At 41.0% G+C, this 20,408-nt stretch overlaps 1 protein-coding gene across 1 annotated transcript in view; it reads right to left on the bottom strand.

Moving 5' to 3' along the window:
- Positions 1-20,408, bottom strand: part of nlgn2a (neuroligin 2a) — a 604,796-nt gene that overhangs the window by 264,973 nt on the left and 319,415 nt on the right. Inside the window, exon 3 of the mRNA XM_039746931.1 lies at positions 13,784-13,837. Coding sequence (XP_039602865.1) covers positions 13,784-13,837 — 54 coding nt within the window. The remainder of the gene's footprint in view (positions 1-13,783; positions 13,838-20,408) is intronic.

Below are 20,408 nucleotides of genomic sequence, written 5' to 3'. Positions count from 1 at the left end.
TATTAATCCATCGTGGAGTTTTTTTTAGTTTCCTATTACTTCCAAATTTAGGTATGTATCTGTCCTGCATTACATGTAAAACATTTTTAAACCTGTTCCACTGCTCCTCGACTGTCTCCACATTTAAAAGCTTATCCCAGTCTATCCTACTTAGACTTTGTCACATCTGCTCAAAATTAGCCCTACTAAAGTTCAACTTAACAATTTTAGTCTTTGCATCTGTACTCTTACAAAATACTGAGAATTGTATTACATTATGGTCACTTGACCCTAGTGGTTCAATCACCTCTACACCCTCAATTCTATCCTGATTATTACAGAATACTAAATCCAGACAGGCTTCACCCCTTGTTGGTGCTTTAACATGCTGTGTTAAAAAACAGTCACTGATTACTTCTAAAAACTCCTGCTCTTGTGCTCCTCCATCTGCAAGGTTATCCCAGTTAATATTTGGATAATTAAAGTCCCCCATGACTATAATATCCCCCTGTAAACTTGCCTTTTTATATAACTAAAAGATGTGTGTTGAAGTTACTGTCTGAATTGGGTGGTCTATAACACACTCCTAAAATAAGACCTCTTTCCCTAATATTTTCCAGGCGAAGCCACATGTCCTCACTAAGATGGGGCTCATCATCCAACTGAAGATGACTTACATTTAAACCCTGTTTGGCATAAACAGCAACCCCACCTCCTTTTCTGTTCTGTCTATCCTTCCTAAAAATGTGTATCCCTCTATGTTACACTCATCCCCATCTTTGTTATTTAGCCAGGTTTCCGTTATTGCTATAATATCATAATTATGCTCTGCTACATACAACTCCAACTCACCTTATTTTTGATACTTCTAGCATTAAGGCAAGCTATTTTTAATGTGTTAATCCTTCTACATTTACGTGTTTGCTTAGAATTTACATTACTATGCATTTTTATTTCTACACCATTGTTTGTTCTTCCATGTATAGATCTAAATCTGGCCTGTCCTAAACTCCCTGCCCCCCCATTCCCTAGTTTAAACAATCCTCGACTAGCCTACACATATGCCTCCCCAATATATTGGTGCCCCACCGGTTCAGATGTAACCCGTCACAGTGGAACAGGTCCCATCTGTTCCAAAAGGAGTCCCAATGCCCCATAAACCTATACCCTTCTACCCTGCACCAAGATTTGAGCCATGCGTTAAGCCTTCTAATCTCCTCAATCTTACCTGGACTGGCACGTGGCACAGGCAGAACTTCAGAGAAAACTACCTTGTCAGTTCTGCTCCTCAGCTTGGTACCTAACTCTTTGAATTTGGATCGCAGAACTGACAGACTACCCTTATGTATGTCATTTGTTCCAACGTGGACAATGACAACTGGATCCACCCCCGCTCTGGCCAAGAGCCTATCCACCCTTCCAGGGAGGTCTCCCACCTGTGCTCCCGGAAGTCAACACATCATGCGAGACTCTCTCTCTCTCTGCTCTCTCTCTGGAGCACACCTACGCTTCAACCCCCTAATGATCGAGTCCCCAACTATTACTACCTCTCTCTTTTTGGGAACTGGTTTTGAGGTGGCTCGTTGGGGCTCCTCAACACTGCCTACCACCTCAGAATTATCAGAGTCACTGTCCAGCTCCGCTAGGACATAATGGTTAGACACTTCTAATTCTGGGGTTGATGCCCCCCGACAGTGTGCACCCTTTACCTTACATCTTGTGACCGTGACCCACCTATTCCTACCTGTCTGGTCTGGAATCTCCTCCTGCGCCACCTTAGGGGTGTTTTGTGTGACTAATTTGTAGAATGTACAAAGGGACATAAATATAGTGTACATTAGTTTTAGTATTGTTTTATGTATTTGGTTTAAAGCAAGTCCAAGTACAAATTGAAGAAAACAATCAATCAATACATTCTAGTATAAATGTATTTTTAGCGTATTGTAAATGAATGATGAAGGAAAGAATCATCGTTGACAGAGTTATCGATCATGGATATTGATACAGTTTTAATTTGAGTCGAGCCTCACGACTCACGTGGTTCTTACTCATCTACCAGTTTCAGTGAAGTGACACTGACACTGATGGCATCACATAGAACACACATGCACTTCAGTATGCCAGTTAATCTGTTTGTGCTTGTGAATCAATTTGTATGATTAACTGAAAAGATCATTCAGAAATAACAAATCACTCGCATGTCGCCCATTGTTCCAGCTGAGTGTCACTGTGAGTTGTAGAGTTCTAACTATTGCTTGGCTTTTCATGCTTTGTTGGGTTTTTCTTTTTGTTTATTGAATTTTGTCTTTGGTTCACATTTTGGACTTATTTACCTTGCATTGTCTTTTTAGCCATACCTGTTTGGCTTATTTTTTTATTTTAAATTGTTTTCTTCATTTTGATTATAATAAATACATTCTAAATTAATGAGATTTTGTTTTTGCCTTTGTCTGATTAAGCCAAAGGTTTTACAATTTCTTTTCACCCTAAAAGGCTTGCTTGTGTGTTTGGGACCTTTAACTCTTTTAGAGCGGATGTTAACTTTTATTGACACATGGGGTTGAGGGTGGATGTCGACATTCTGGGACAGAGGGCGACAAAAGGTGTAAATGTTGATAAATCTCACTGTTACGTTATAGGTAGACCCTCTTTTCTTGGAGGACTATTAGACTTGTTGAGTTGTCATCAAATTCCTGCGTGTGCGTGAGTAGCATAGAGTAAACAACATCTAGAATGGCAGTAACATCAGGAGAGAGAGCGAAGTGAATGCACAAAGCAAAATGTGTATGTTATTTATTTTTTGCATATTATTACTGAATCAGATGCTGACTTATTGAACTCTGATTTTGATGTAAATGGTCCTGGTGCTTCCTGTTTTGCTATATGATTGCGAGACATGGATGCTATCCAGTGACCTGAGATGAAGACTGGACTCCTTTGGTGCTGTGTCTCTCTAGAGAATTCTTGGGTATTGTTGGTGTGACTTTCTGTTGAATGAGCGGTTGCTCATAGAGTCCCGATTGAGGCACATTACCTGTATTGTGTGGGAGTATCAGTTACGGCGCTATGGCCATGTGGCACAATTCCCCCCGAGGGTGATCCAGCTCATTGTTGAGGACCCGAGTGGCTGCGCCAGGCCAAGAGGACACTCACGTAACACCTGGCTGCGGCAGATAGTTGGTCATTTCTGGAGGGTGGGAGAGGACCACGTGTCTTTCTTGGGGATTGCCAACCAGGATCCCAAGCTGTTTTGTCGTGTGGTGGGTGCAGCAACATGCTGCTGCAGTGCCTGCTCCCCAACTTGACTATATCTGGAAATTGAAAATGAAAGACAGGTAACCGCTATCCATCCGATTGTAGGGCTGAACATGCTAATGCACCAATGGTAACGTTCACCCTGGGAAGACTACACAGACAGAGATCCGTGGGAGGCAAGCTGGCTATTGGACTTCATGAAATGACACAGTGTGCTGGCAGACGCTGCAGATTACCAGGCACTCAAGTACTTCAAGGTGGTTTTTTTTTGTTTTCCAGAAAGTGCCTTTCGACTTATGAGTGATGAGACAAATGGGTTTGTAATAAGTATGTGAATTTATACACTGTTGGGGCTCATGGAACATAAAACAGTGTGACATTTGTCATCAATAAGCATTTTATGCTGATTTATGTGTGAAACCATTGCTTTTTAGAAAACTGAGATTTTTGGACTAATATTCAGCCCTGGGATTAAAAAAAAATAGCCCTAAAATAGTTATTTTTTCCCTTTTAAAGTCAGTGGCACATTTTGGGCCTGTGCAGGCCTGGAAGCCTGATTCTTGAGTCTGGGGCCTTCCAGCCTGAAGTGATGCCTATGGGTGGTGGGACACACAAGTGATGTCCTGGCCTGATCTCTTTGTGTTATTTCCTAGCCTACTTCTCCTTTAGCCATGTAGTGCTGCAGATTCACAACAGAAATAAGCCCCATAGCCAGAACACCCATTTACATTACACTAACACGTGTAATGTCACCTTTTACTCAGTTTTTTATGCATCTCCTGCCCAAGATAAAAATCATTTTGACATCTTGTTAGAGGTTCACAGACATAAGGAAGTCAATGGTGTACATTATTTTTCACTCAGAGGCTTCTCTGAAAAGTTTGTAATTATTTACAGCAGTTTTTAAAGCCTTTCTGGGATGGTTTTATGTGTTGGGTTTCAATCATGGTCCCCTTTCTGGGATGGTATTCAAATATCTGTTTTATGTTTGTTGTATATTTCTTTAACATTAATATTATGATTCATTTAGTTACTTTATGTCACAGCATCATCATTTATGAACTATGTGTTTGGGGTGGGATGGTGCTGCAAGAGTTGGGACCACCAGCCGATCAATGTAAGGGACTGCCTTCAATCCAATAAAAGCAGAAGAAAGCCCACAATCCCTTGCGGTTCATTAAATGTGCTTGGTGGGTGGTGAGTTTTATATATTTTTTTTTTTTTTGCTTTTTTGAATATTTGTAATTATTGGATTTTTGTCATTTTTTTCTTTGTTTTTTTACTGTTCTTTGTATAGTGTATTGGGGCTTTGCTTTTGCTTTCTGCACACCTTTCCCTGTTAGCCTTCTTAACATGGAACATAGATTTTACCTCTCCTTCAGGTACTGTCTTTTAAAAATATTATTTTTAAGAAATTCGAACAATAATTACTTACAGGCCCTCATTAATGAACAATGGCACATTAATGGATGCAATTTGTCCATCACATGAGTTGGACTCTGCTGTGTATGAAATCTATTGAGCCACCAGCAACTTGTCTGGACTTTTTAACTGATTGATTTTATGTCCTCTGCTCACACATATAATTACACTCCACTCTCGCTGTTATTTCTGAATAGGAACCACAGTTCCAAAAATAGGTAATAAACAAAAATCTGAGAGCAAACTTTTAAAGCAGTTACCAAAATCTGAAGACATCCCTCCATGTTACGCCAGGTAGACAGTTTCTTACTCGCTATACTATTGAGAAGATACACATGCTTTAAAGCAATGAAGGTGGATCCATAAAAAGGTGGCATTTATGAGAGAGGATGAAGAGAAGTCTTCCAGAGATTAGCAATTCTGTCGAGGAATAGGAGGAACCCTGCCAGAGCCATACAAAATAACCTCCAGCTGGCTACTAGTGTGCATGTTTCTGAACAAACTCTCAGAAATGCCATGAAGGTGGCATGATGGCCCGACATCGTCTAGTGGGACCTTGAAGCTCAATTGTCTTTCACAGAGAATACACAATCGGCAGCTCCACCATTGGCGCCCCGTTCTCTTCACAGACAAGAGCAGGTTGACACTGAGCACATGTAACAGATGTGAAAGAGTTAGAAGACGCCATGGTGAACATTATCCAGCCGGCTACCTTATCCAGTATGATTGGTTTGGCGGTGGGTCAGTGATGGGCTTGTGGAGGCATATCCTTGGAGGGTCACACAGACCTACATGTGCTAGGTAACGATACCCTGATTGCTGTTAGTTACCAGGATAAAATCCTCAAAGCCATTGTCAGACCTTACGCTGGTGCAGTGGGCCCTGGGTTCCTCCTAGTGCAGGACAATGCCTGACCTCATGCAGCCAGAGTGTGTAGAAAGTTCTTGGATGATGAAGGCACTGATGCCACTGACTGGCCCACATGTTCCCCAGACCTGAAACCAATTAAAAACCTCTGGAACGTTATGTATTGGTGCACCACAGACTGTCCTGGAGCTCACTGATGCCCTGATCCAGGTCTGAGGAGATCCCCCAGGACACCATCTACTGTCCATCCATCAGGAGTGTGCCCAGACATTGTCAGGAGTGCATACAAGCGTATGGGGGATATACACCCTAGTAAGTCACATAAGGGGTTGCTGTAATGAAATTCACACCAGTTGGAGCAGCCTTGGTCAGATTTGTGTCAGATGAAATTTAATGTCATTAAATGTAAAGTATTATACATAGGAAGTAGAAATGTTAGGTTTGATTACACAGTGGGTGGTCTCAAAATCAATAGTACACCTTATGAGAAGGATTTAGGAGTCGTAGTGGATGCTACCATATCAACTGCCAGTTCAGAAGCCATTAAGATGGCTGACAGAATGTTAGGTTATATAGCGCCCTGTTGTGTGGAGTACAAGTCCAAGAAGGTTCTGCTCAAGCTTTATTACGCACTGATGAGGCCTCATCGGGAGTACTGTGTGCAATTTTTGGTCTCCAGGCTACAAAAAGGACACAGCAGCATTTGAGAAAGTCCAGAGAACAACGACTAGACTGATCCCAGGGCTACAGGGGATGAGTTATGAGGAAAAATTGAAAAAGCTGAGCCTTTTCAGTTTAAGCAAAAGGAGATTAAGAGGAGACATGATAGAAATGTGTAGCCTTAGGGTTTTGGCAAACCATGCCATAAACATTGAGTTTTTTGTTCAACAGGAAAAAATGATATCACGTGTGAGTGAAACATGCAAATACCAAAACATCAATGTAAATACAGTAGGAAAGGTCTGTCAAGTGTCCACTGCTGTACTGATGTAACTTTAGTACATGTCCTTAGTGTGATGTTTTGTGACAGTCACCAACACACAGCCCGACGTCGCATTTGGAAAGTAGAAGCATGTACCTTTGAGCGTTTTTCTTATAATATTTGTTCTGTTTTATCTGGGTAGGATGTCAGTGCCTGGCTCGCACATTCGGCATTGTCCCTTGTGTTATTGTAGGCTACCACAGCACAAGGCCTACTGGCTTGCACATTTCCTGACACAAACATTGACAGTTGCTACATTATGAGAAGTGCTTAGGGGGCTAATGTCTTTCTTGTCCTTCCACTTGGTCAAAATTATTTACCTTTTTTGCAAAAAAGCTACTTGCACTATGGTCAAGTTTCACGGGACTACGAAATCACTGGTGGCTGGGTGGTATAGTGCTGTATGCATCACTTTCACAAAAGATGTATTAGGGGTGGAGTGTTGTGGTGTGAAATTGTACATATATGTTTATAAATATTTTGTATGTCTTTAATTGTAACTTAGTCAAAGCACATGCAATATTAGTGTTACATTATTGATAAGAACAGCAATGGTTTGATGGTTAAGAAAACACCCAGTCTTTAGGACTGAGTCTTTTTAATTTTATGACAGGGGTCGGGGGACGTGCCTAAAACCAGTTTGACAAGTGATTGATTCTCTCCAGGACTATCTCAATCAACCCCCACTGGAAAGACAGACTACCTAGCTGGCAACCTTCACCTTAACAAATGGCATTGGGGGCAGGTGTGAAACCATTGTGTTGAACCAGAATTCTATTGGTCTAAAGCTGCCTGTTTGGTTTTAAATCAGAAGCCATTAAGTACCACAAAGCCCTATTGGCTGTGGGGTTTGGACAGAGAGTCTAGAACTTTACTTGTTTTCCCCCTCTTTCTCTCTCTTACGCCATCATCATGAAGAAGCATCTCACAGACCATGAACTGAAAAAAAAGACCACACTGAGAAGCATAACTTGTCAGCCATATTGAGACAGACAGGTGGCCTGTTCTGACTAAAATGATAACTTAATTGGAGACATTTTAAGTAACAAACAGGTCGATGTGCAGCATGAAACTACAAAACAGCATGTATCAGGTTTTATGGTTGCCAGTATTCATATGTACTTTGCTTATTGTTATTATTGATGCATATTATCAATAATGCATTATTTAAAGTTTAACTTAACTCCAGCTTGTCTTTTACTATACCTAACTGCCTGAGGTTATAAATGTAGAAGGGAATGTGGGGAAAAGTTATAAAGTACAATATCTTATAAACACTGGTGAGTCTGTGAGATTTGAGGCATTAAGACAAAGGCTACATAATAATAGTACAAAAGGGGAAGTAGAGTAATTGAGAACTCTACCAAGACAAAACAATTATCCTTACCAACATCTAATGACCAATTCACTATTGTTTGATTGAACTAATGATTCAGTTTCATTTTGTTCTAAAACTGTCTTTACAGCTTTTCTTTAACACATCCTTATATGCTTAAGTTGAAGGCTCCACCCCACTCATTAATATTAACGAGTTTCCTTAGACTGGTAAAACACATACAAATATTCATGTTTTTTGCAGCATATAACGTCACCCTGGGTCTGACTTAGAGTTAATCGTAATAACATAGAGACACACTCAGGGTTAGCACCAAGGAGATTAAAGCTATAAAGGGAATTTGTTTAGTTTAATGAGTTCAAGAAGAACACAGGGAGTAGAGTTGGAAACTTGTAAAGGGTGAATTTGGCACAATCATTAGAAAGGTCTTCATATAGAGACTCATAGGCACATGGGATAAATGACCAAGTAGTGTGGTCACAGGAAGAACTATAGGGCCTTTCAAAATTCAGCTTGATGTCATTCTTGGGGAATTTTGAGTTAGGATTGGTGAGGTTTGTGGGGCTGAATGGCCTGTTCCAGTCAGATTTGTCTAATGTCTTGTTGTTGTCCATCTGCTTCTGTCCAGCTTTACCTCAGAACCATGTGTCCCCTGCTCCAGTTACTGTGTAGTCTCCCTTTTTTATGTTCTTATTCCTTTTATTAGAATACCTCTCCCCACACACACACACACATGCCTTCTTATGCTCAGTCTTTTTTCTGTCTACAGCTAGTCCTTTTTTATTTCATTTTCTAAACCCCTCATTCTTTTTTTCCCTTGGCTTTCTACTCCTCTTATTTTTGTCCATGTTTCCTTCTTAACATCCCTTTTATCTGTAATCTATGTCTCTCCGCAGCACTGCATTCTTCACTTTCCCCTTCTTCTCGTCGTTTTTTCAGAGCTGAGTAGATACACCACTTGTTGCCATGGCACCCACTGCAACACAACCTACAAAATGCCCTTTCATTAACTGAGATTCATTAATTAAGGAAGAAGCTCTGACAGAAGACATGAGCGCAGTTTTTGCAGCTCAGCCCACCTAATGTAATCTTTGAAGACGTGAAGGCTCTGACACACGCTCTTATCCCTCCATTTTTATAACCCATCTGTCAATTCAAGATTATGAGGTGTGGTCACAGGATGTGGGACAATGGGCCACTAGAGGGCACTGTCAGCTGCACGCCCACACCAAGGCACTTCAGAAATGCTAAGGAGGACGAGCAACTGCTAAACAGAAGGCTTGCCAGGTAGAAGATGAAGCACTTCAGGAGTCCCTGACAAAACTCTCACGCTATCAGCATTGGAATTATTCACTTTGTGTTACGAGGAATGAGAGTGGGGCATTGTTTTTAATTTTTAATCAATATTTCACGTCAAGACCTCAAGACTTTTAATACCTCATTGATCATCTCAAAATCATTTAGATCCTGCGCCTTTCCGTGAGATTTTGTTATTATCAATGACACTCATCGTGCTGATAACAATGATTGAAAATATAATTTGATTTGGATTTAAAATACAGATAATATTCTGGAATGTTCTGCCACAGGACAGAGGTGAGCAAAAAGGACTGGAACGTCATCACTTTATGCTTATTTGATTTTCTCCTATTTGCAAAGATATATAATTTTTGAAACAGATCATTGTTATTTTTTGTTTATTTCTGGCCATCATTATTTTGTGTCTTGTTTATCATTGCCATACCAGAGATTGCATGAATTGTGTTATCAGCACAACAGATATAAAATTATCCAAGTTTGAGGATTCTGAACAATAACTTTACATGTTTTCTTTCATTTGTCCCTTTTAAAGAATCCTTGATTACTGACTTTTGTGTTACCTTTTTGGGTTACAGTTCTGGGTTATATTTTGGGCTTGATGATCTCTCCTATTAGTCTTCTAGTTAGGATTCCTTGCTGTTTAAAAGAATACAACACCCAAAAATCATATAGAAATATATTGTGACCACCGAACCTTGGGAATGCGGCCACTGTTCAGAAACTTCCTCTTAAACAGTGGTTTAATGGGACATAAACACACTCTTCCCCCTCCTCTGTGAGGGATCAACTGCAGGCTTGCATTGCACGGGACTTCGAACATCCAAATCCCACCTCCAGATGATGTTACTTCTGGTTCCCAGAATGCCACCTGCTTAACACATCACTTCCTGCTATTTCATTATATAAATGTCCACCATTCTTAATTTGATCGGTTCTGTTTTGGACTCAAGTCAGTAGAGACCAAGTTTTAATTTTTTGAGAAATCCTCACTAAATGGGGACAATTCCCAAAAGTTGGATTTTGTTTTGTGTCTTTTGTTACATTGGTTAAATATTTACAGATCAGGTAAGGTCATGATGAAACAGCTTGGGATCCCGGATGGCAACCCCCCAGGCAGACACACGGTCCAGTCCCATCCTCCAGAAATGACCTACTATCTGCCGCAGCCATGTGTTACATAGGTGTCCCCTTGGCCTGGACCAGCCGCTTGGGTCCTCAACAATGAAGATCCTGTGAGCCAGATCACACTTGGGTAATCGTGCCACATGGCCGTAGTGTCGTAACTGATGGTCCTTCACAGTGCAGGTAATGTGCCTCATTCGAGACTCCGTGAACAACTGCTCATTCAACACAAAGTCAAACCAGTGGTACTCAAGGATTTTCTGAAGAGACACAGTACTGAAGGAGTACGGTCTTCATTTCAGGTCACTGGATAGCGCCCATATAGCATACAGGAAGCACAAGGACTATAAAGACTTGGACCTTCGTCTTTTTGCTAATATATGGGGAGTGCCACACACCCTTTTTTAATGACCTCATGACTCCCCATGCTCTCCCAATCCGTCTACAGACTTCATAGGAAGGGTCACCAGAGACATGAATGTCACTGCCGAGGTAAATATGTATAGTCACTATAAAAATTTTAGTGACTTGAAGATGTCCCCTAAGTGCACATACTTGACAGTCTTAGGCTTTTCTTAATGTTATTTCTCCTCGTTTAGATATTGAATCATGGAGAATTCAAACATTCTAACACTTTTAGTTTCTGACAAGTATTAAACAATAAAAAATTTTTTTAGTGGTGTCTGACACCATCTCAGTTTCTCTGGGGCACCTCCATTTCAGATAATTTTGTGGTAGGGTAACCAAATAACAAACCAGATAGGGACAGCCAGCATGTGACGTCCTCAGTGTGACGGGATAAAATGTCAGTGCTGACAGGTTGTATCTATCGAAGATTACGGATAAACTCCCAAAACCTCTGTAGTGAAGTTCCTGGAAGAGCACTTTAGGCAGTATTTCCCGACTTTACATTCAGGCGTTCAGGACAACTTCACTGGCTTGCTCATTACAATCCCCACTTTGATTTTGATAGCGTTGTTTCTCCAGGTCATGGCTCCTTTGTCTGCTAGTCGTGCATCTCTAGCAGAACACAAATTTGGAATCTTGACAACTGATTTCTGGTCGTCTCCCTCATATTTGAGCAGTGAATGTCTTCTGACCATTCTCACATCTTCTCCTTGCTAATTACTCTGAGATGTCTTTAGGAGAGGAAATGTTGGGAGCATGTGCTGATAGTGCTCTGTCACACCCACCACACAACGAACCACCTGGATTGGGATCCGAGTGCAGTGGATGTCATTAGAAGACACAATATTCATGGTCAAACATACTCAGGTCTTAATCAGGTGGAAACTTCTTTCAGACCAGATGATATTTGGTGTCCTTAATGAGTAAATGTGTCACTGATTAAAGAGTGGATGGATGAGAACTACTTGTCTCTGAATACAGAAAAAACAGAAATGTTATGAATTGGTGGGAATTGCGAAGATAGAAGAAATCTCATGTCACTTTTTAAAACATTAATTTTATCTGCTTTGGTGTTATCTTTGACAGTAGTGTGTCTCTTAAAATACACATTACAACACAAAGATCTGCTTTTGCTAACTTAAAAAAAATGGTAAAATAAGGCAGTTTCTAAGCATGGAGGATACAGAGAAGTTCATTTATATGTTCATTTCCAGTAGGATTGACTGCTGCAATGCTGCATAACCCGTTCTATATGGAGCTTTCAATTATTTCAAATTTCTCCTGCAAGAATCATTACAAGAACTAGAAAGAACAACCACATAACTCCAGTTCTTGAGTCGTTACACTGTCTTCAAGGTAAATGTAGAGACAATTTCAAAATAATCCTTTTAAAATATAAAGCTTAAAATGGCCTCAGTCCTACTTATCAATCTGAATTTATCAAAATATACAAACCAGAGGGTGCATGTTGATCTCAAGATTCCAGTCCAGTAAAGATTCTGAGGATTAATAAGACAACAGTAAGAGGTCTGGCATTTAGCTACAGGCCAAAGAGCTGTGAAACAATCTGCCTGCTTTTGTAAAAGTAACCCCTACAGTCTCAGGCTGAGGGTTCACTAATTTAATCATGGATACTCTCACCAGAGCGGCTTGAAAGCTGTTCTCATTCCATTTCTGTTTTTTTAGTTATTTACTGTACGAAAAAACATAAGCTTGACAACAGTGGTACAGTGGTAACTGACCCTACTTAATTCTGTTTTACTTCTGGGAATCCTGCTGACACTATTGTTCCCACTGCTCTACTGCTGAGCTGCTATTGCTGCCCATGGGAAAGATGCCAGAGACACTACGAACCTTAGAAAGCAAGGGAGAATCCGAGAAAGAAAGCATTCTGTCTTCTTAGTAGACTGTCCAGCACAAACTTATAAAACACTGCAGAATGCCCAAGAGAGGGTGGGCTGTCCAGACGGCCTCAATCATCAAAAATGTCTGTGTCTTCATAACTTCATAACATAGACAGACAGATAGATAAATGTGAAAGGCACTATATAACAGATAGAGAGATAGACAGACTGTGAAAGGCACTATAAAATAGATAAAGAGATATAGATTTTGAAAGACACTTAAAGATAGATAGATAGATAGATAGATAGATAGATAGATAGATAGATAGATAGATAGATAGATAGATAGATAGAATGGGACCTACAGTATGCCACATGTTTATATTTGAAGTACACAATGAAAGACAGACAGATAGACTGACAGGTAGATATGAGGGCACTATATGATGTATGCAGAGCATTATAAAAGAGAGAGTGAGAAAGGCCAAGATGTGAAAGGCGCTATATAATGTGATCGTCTAGCATACACACCAAAAAACAAACAAATGGATGCTCAGGTCTGCATTGCCATTCTTTCTCCATTTTTTTTTCTTCCTGTCTCTTTCTGGCATGGTCTATTCATTAACCCTTTTGGATCGGAGTGACTGTTACAATCAGCTATATTATTTCACAATTGTATCTTCCAGCTCAGTCTGATGTTGCCAAGTCTTCACTTCCAACTGAAAACGAATGAAAATGCAATCAAGACAAAGCGCTCGCAGGCCTCGCCGAGCTGAATGAGGCGCCAGCCGACGGCAGCTGGAGCCCTAAGCAGAGCAGGTGGCAGTGCTGCAGCGAGTTTCAAGTTAAAATTCCAACTTATTTTAGTATTCATACAGTAGATACCTGGGAATGAGGGGATTGAATGTGAAGTAGAAGCTAAAAAATGATTTCTTACCAAAAAAAAAAAGAAAGAAAAACAGAACAAAAAGAAGCCTTTTGTTGTTCAAAAAAAAAATAAAATCAAACAGTTTTGCTAGACACAAGAAAAGCTCAAAAATTGAACAACATTCAAATCTGAAAAACATTCAAAAATGATTGCTTATAAAGATTTTATAAAATTACATATGTTTTTAAAGAGCTTTATAAAGATACAAAAATGGGACTATACAAAATATTAATTTACTCATTTAATTATCTACTTAATCGTGTAGCACATTTTCCCCAAAAAAAGGACAAGAAAAAAAAAAAAACATGCAGCAAAAATACCTTCGTCTCGGGGGCTGTTGATCGTGGATTCATCGTGTTTTTTTGTGAGCGGACCTAGGATTTAGAGCAGGAGGGGGGAGGGAAGAGAGAAAGAGAAAATTCAAAAAGATTACTGTGGCAAAAAAAAGAACAAGAACAAGAACAAGAAGAAGAAGGAAAAGAAGAAAAAAAAACAAAAAAACAAAAAACAAAACAACCATCAAGAAAATGAATCCAATCTGTTGTTCTGCTAATCTTAAAAAAATATATAGTTTATCTACAAATGAATTCATTCTGAAGAAAAAAAAAGCAAAAACAAAAGCAAAATGTCATTACACAATGTTTTTTTTTATATTCAAAAACTGGAATAAAACAAGAATTAATCTTATTTAAAAAATACAAAAATCACTTGCTTTTCATAAATGTTTCATTTATCTATCGCACATGACGCAATTCATCATTTCTCAATAAGGAGAGTGCAAGAGATGGAGAGCTAGAGAGACAGACAGACAGACAGACAGACTGACAGATACTGAAGAGACGCCACCCAGCAATGGCCGAGAAAGAAGAAGCCCCAATGCCCCGCCTACTAGCAAAGCTCCAATCAGGACTTTCGGGCTTTGACCACCAACTTCATATTATACTCAAAAACACAACACGTTTGAGGTTCTTTGTTCATAAGAATGTTTTCAGATCACTTCAATTTGTCCAACGCCTTCTAACTTCTGAGAAAGCCCCCACATGTGATATAATCGTTCAGCACATCTTGATGTGTAATTGCCGTATAACCTTGCGTTGAAGTTCTCCCGTGGATAAGTCAGGACTTGGTTTTACCGTATAATTTCTGGTATTTTATAATTTCGGTCTTACAAGTCGAATGTGGAAAACTCACGCTATTGGTCCAAGAAATTATGATATGTTAACGCCCACCTGAGAGAGTAACCACAGAGCACACAGCCTTTTTTTCTATGTATTGTGCCTACATGACCACGTGGTTATTCCGAAGCGACATTTGCACTGATTTGTGTATTTTGTATCTCACACCCTCATACACCTTTACCGTAACAGCATCCCATATTTACGATGGAATGTTCAATCAGAAGAAAATGTGAAGCCGGTTTTAAATTAAAAGTCCTTGAAGTGACGAAAGAAATTGGTAACTGCACTGCTGCAACAAAATTCGATGCGTCTGAGAATCTGGTGTGAGATTGGAGGAGGCAGGAAGATGTAAAAAAAAAATAAATAAAAAATTAAGTGTCGTATTTTTGAACAGGCGTATAAGTCGGGGTCTGATTTTATGATCGATTTTTCGGGTTTCAAGATCTGACTCATACGCGAATATATATGGTATACAAAATGTCAGGCTCCCAGTTTTTGGAACTGTAGACCTAAAACCCCCTTATTTTTAGGACTATATTTAGTGCAGGAAATTTCACCTTCATAATAAAGAGTAAACTAATAGTGGCCTTCAGCAAAAAGAGGATCAGAAGAAAATGAAAGGTATGCAGGCCACATCAACCGACCGCAGGGGGCTCCCCTTAATGGAATACGAGGAGACAAAGTTACCTTGTCTCAAATCGGGGACTAGTATTACAGACAATGTGGAGTGCCGTTTAATGCTTTTTCGAGGTTGCTGATCATGAATACGATGACATTTTTCATATTTGATTTTTTATCCCTCTTAGAGCCACTCTGATAAGGTAAAAATGACAGATTTCAAACATAAGCATGTGGGGTATCATTTCAGACCATTTCTAGGTCAGTCACTATGAATATTTTTGATGTGTGATCCTTTAGAAGGGAGGAAGCCCTCTGTGGACCCCTATCAGGGAGTGACAAATAACAATTTTCTAGCTTAAGCACATGAGGTATTATTTCAGACTACTTCAATGCAGTGTCAGTGATTATGAATATGAAGTTTTTTTTGATCCTTTACAAGAGAGCTATAGTCCTCTTGTAGTTCTCTATCAGAGGGGTGATAAAAAACCCTTTTTTATTGCAACTGGACTTTAAAGATTTACATGGAAGCACACATTTTTCATATTGCAAATATTTGACATGACTCTTCTTGTTTATTATATACTTTGACCTCATGAAGTCAATCAGTGCTCTTCCTATTGTGGAAGACGAATGTTCTCTTCGTTCCCTTGTACTAATTCATGTCTGAGAAGTAAGCTTTACAAAACCATGTAATAGCATGCTTTGTTTTAGCAAACAGAAAAATGTTTGTGCAAAGGACTCAAGGTCTGAGCATTCCACACATGAGTCTGCCTTATCACGTTTTCCCTTAGCTTACATCTGAACGCCATAACAAAAGGAGCCAAGAAATCAAGTTGCATAAGGGGCGTTGAAGAGGCTAAAGGTTTGTGTATAATAAATGTTGTTGACTGTTACATTTTATAATGATATTAAATTACGCATTCTAGGGGTATAAAACTGGACCCCACCCAACAGACGGGTTCAGAAGAGCCCTGACGCTGTCATGTATATTTGATTGTCTGCTTTTCTGAAACTCTTCTCACCGTGACTCTGAAAATAAAGCTGCTTTATAACCGCACCTGCTGTTGGGTCTGAGATTTCGTCCACAGTTTTGCGCCAACGGGGGCAGGAGACGGCAGACGGCTCCTCGTGCAGGATCGTCCAGAGGACCGTGTTGGAGCCGATTCCGGCCGGATCGGGTCCAGCTTCGGTAAATGTAGGATTGGCCTGCCTTGGGCGTTTCCTGCGTGGGGAGTCCCTGACCTCCTCCTAGCCGATACGAGGCACGACTTGACGGGCATTTCCATGCAGGTGGATGGAGTCACGGTGAGTAGATCGGGGATTCCTGTTAGTTTGACTGGTGTGCTGGAAGTAATATGAATATAGAAGGAAAAGGAATAAAAAGCATATGCAAAATAAAGAATAAGAAAGCATACTGTATGGAAAATACATAGGAGTGTTCTAAGGGCTCACGGAAAGTGACTTGGGACCCTACGGAAAACGGCACAGTGTGAATGTTAGCTAGTCACCCCTGTGGAAAGGATTAGAAAAGGCGAGTGGCACGCTCCTATAATAATTTGAGGAACGGGGGTGAAAGGGCGTATTTAGAGAATGTGTGTCTAAATAAACGGGAGGTCGAGGTTTTCATCTGCTGTCTGGTCATACTCTTGTTTCAACGGGTTGCTAAGGTGACGGAGACAATACCCTGGCAGATTGACGCATACAAACCGTCTGATGAAGGGATCGGGTAAAACCTCCATATCCTGGACTCCACGGGGCGTATTGATGTAGGATTCTGCTGATGCAAATAACGGACACGAAGTCACCTGAAGCTGTAATCCGGGAATAGGAGCGGACGGCGGGTGGAACGGGGTTTATCGAGGGCTGAGTCACTTTCTGCTGAGATCCTGCCACTCACTATGGGAAAAACAATCAGTAGCCAGTCAAACAGTCCCCAAGAGTCCTAAAACCTAACGTTAGAAGGATTATTTTCGGGGGATCGCCAGGCTCCTAGTCGGGATCGAAAGGCGGGTTCACTAGAAAGCTCATTGAAAAGAAGACAGGAATTAAAAAACATGTAGGAGGTGGAATAAGGACAGTGGAGGTGGATGGCCAGTGGAAGGAACTGGAGATATGAATTAGAAAAATACTGTGCAGAAATACACAGGGTTGTTGTAATGGAGGTCCTTATCGGATGGATATTTATGACAGATGGGAATTGGTTATTAAAGACCGTACGTTGGAAGCGGCACAAAACGGAATGAGCTTTTAGTTGCTGAACTTAAGAATAGAAAGGAAAAAGAACAGCTGCTTATAGCTTTACAGAAAGTGTAGGCTGATACGGGACCCCAGTCTGAAGGAAGGAGGAGAAGGAGTGATAAAAATAAAAAACTTTTATATCCAGTGCTTCTTCCCAACACTTTACCCACAACCCCTTCCACTGCCACATTCAATCATTGCCCCAACGGCTCCTGTGGTTACCGATGCCCCAGTTACTGATGATTTCTTTGATGAACAATATCAGTGCGACCCTCCTCACTTACACATCCTGATGATGAGACTGACGGCCACTTGTTAGGGGCTATGGGAGGCTTTCTAACTTACAAAAAGCCCTCCATTTCACAACGTGCTAGAACCAAAACCCTCAGAGATAAGACCCCTGAAAACCTTTAGCATCCACATTTTCATGCCCTTTAATTGAGGTTCCTGACCCCCGACACGATCCCACACTGCCCCAGGAAACGATAACCCCACTACTGTAATGATACACGTAACTGGATATTCAAGAGCTGACAGACGTAGTGTCCAAATTGCCTGATCGTAAGGTAATCGGTGGGTTGAAGTTTGTGGAACAGGTGCAGCAACTAGACAACATATATAACCCGGTGCAGCCGAGTGGACCCAAGTGCTACGCAGAAAGATGGGCACCACTTGGGCTACTGTCAATTATGGGCAGCATAATGGAGTACAGTGGCATTGGAATGAGGCATTGCCTCGTGGACAAAATAATGAGGGTCCTTTCCTTGCCAAATGGGAATCTGTGAAAACTGCAATAGCTGCAAAATATAAAAAGGGCACCGACTGATACCTTTTCAGCTGCCAAACAAAAGAAAGATGAGACAGTAGATGAATGGGCACACCGCATTCAGGACTTGATGACAAACCATTCTGGCTTAGAAGCCCAGATGACCGTCAAGGCAGCAGTTCCTCCTTTTCTGTCAGGACTCAGAAGTGATATTCAAAATAAAGTACGCACGTCCTGTATTTGGATGGGAAAGTGCCACTTTTGATGAAGTTAAAAGACACGCGGAGCATGCTGAACGACAGACTAAACAAAAAGAGTCAGACACTCAGACCAAGTTAATCGCGGCACAAATGAATTATTATGCAGGTGGAGCTCAGGCAGGGGGAGAGGACGTGAAAGACGTGGATTTTCCGAGAACAGGGGCGAAGCCGGGGGAGAGGTCGTGGATTTTTACTTCCTAATCCGAATTCTTCGTCTGCTCAGCCGCCTCTCCCTCAGATCAAGCACCTACACATCTTGCCTGTTACGATGGGACACTTCTGCAGCAATTGCCCACATCAGCTTCCTCCCCACCTTCCTTACCTGAACCTGAGGATATTCCTTTCACAGGGACCCCAGCCACTCTTTTCAGTTGCCTTTGCTCACTTGCCATGGGACACAGATCCTTTATTGACTTTGCTGAATGGCACTAAAACTGCTTTTCTAGTCTGCCTCGAACGATACACTGACTGTTCTTAGTGCTTCTGGACAACCACATTTTTACTGGTGTCTAAACCTCTTCGAGTTCAGCTTCATTCCATTGGTTCCACTTTGATGCACCTTTTTGTTAAATCAGCTCTGCCCTGTTAATCTGTTAGGAAGGGATCTGATGACTAAGCTCTCCCTCTCTATTTCTCTAACCAAATGAGGGTTTCACTATTCTATTTCTAAATTCCTGTGCCAAACCTCCCCACACTAAGCCCTCTTTTGCAGCCTGGACCCTGAACATCTCCTCACACACCATTCTTCTAAAGCCCTACACTCTTATATTCTTTTCCCCACTTGCAAGTCCCCAACACCCTCCACTGCACTGCCCAGTACTTCCCTTCTGAAGTGGACACACCTTGGTTAGAATCTTTTCTCTTTCAGGTATAGCCCAGAGACCCTTCATATCCCTTGCATTTTTTTCTAATGCACACACAGCTGCTGCTGTCAGTGCACTTCACATATTCCCAAAGCGTTTTCTATTTCGGAGGTTGGTTCCCCATGTTTTTCTTTAGCCAATTATAGCACCGTTCACTGAGTTGAAATTGGGGATTGGGTGGAACAATGTTTCAATAGGACGGACTGGCTACATGTTGCTTCGGTATCTTTGATACCTCAGATCATTTGATAACTAAGTTTGTGCTTCAAAATGATTTTTTAGTACATCATGCATTGTGCCGTCTTTCCCTTTCTGATTTTTCATTGCAAACCGCCTGTCCGACTTGGCTTTCCTCACTTCCCGATGCACTTTGGTCCCAGGGGAAAAATGATTATGGAAGGATAGCACACTGTGAGCCACTGGTGATTTACCCAAAATCCTCCTTCTGCCCACATCGCTCCCAGTATCCTCTGTCTCCAGCAGCAGAGGCTGGCATCTCCGCCGTACATTCCGATCTCGTGAAACGTGGAGCAATCATTCAAATTAAACACTCTCCAGTCAACTCCCCCGTTTTACCTGTTTAAAAGGCTGACGGTTCATGGCGTTTTTGTTTAAGATCTTCGACACGTAAATTCTGCAGTTTTTCCTAGGGCACCTATTGTTACTAATCCTTCCACTATTCTTTCTACGATACCCTCGTCCGCCTGTTATTTCTCTGTTATTGACTTTGCTAATGCTTATTGTTGTATTCCTTTGCACCCCGACTCTCAATTCTGGTTTGCCTTTACTTTCCAAAACCCGCCGTTGGACATGGACCGTTATGCCTCAGGGATATATTGTAGCCCTTGTGTATTGGATAAGCTCTTGCTCAAAATTTAAAAGGCTAGATAAAGACAGTGTATTGATACAGTATGTGGAATGTTGTGTAGTACTACGAAGCAGATTGTGCACGGATACTCAGCAATTGTTATTATTTAGCAGAAAATGGCCACAAAGTTTCTAAAACAAAACTGCAGTTA

This window comes from Polypterus senegalus, chromosome 3, assembly GCF_016835505.1.
Source record: "Polypterus senegalus isolate Bchr_013 chromosome 3, ASM1683550v1, whole genome shotgun sequence".
Taxonomy (NCBI): Eukaryota; Metazoa; Chordata; class Cladistia; order Polypteriformes; family Polypteridae; genus Polypterus; species Polypterus senegalus.
The sequence above is the reverse complement of the archived record's forward strand: the minus strand, read 5'-3'. Positions and strand labels throughout refer to the sequence as shown.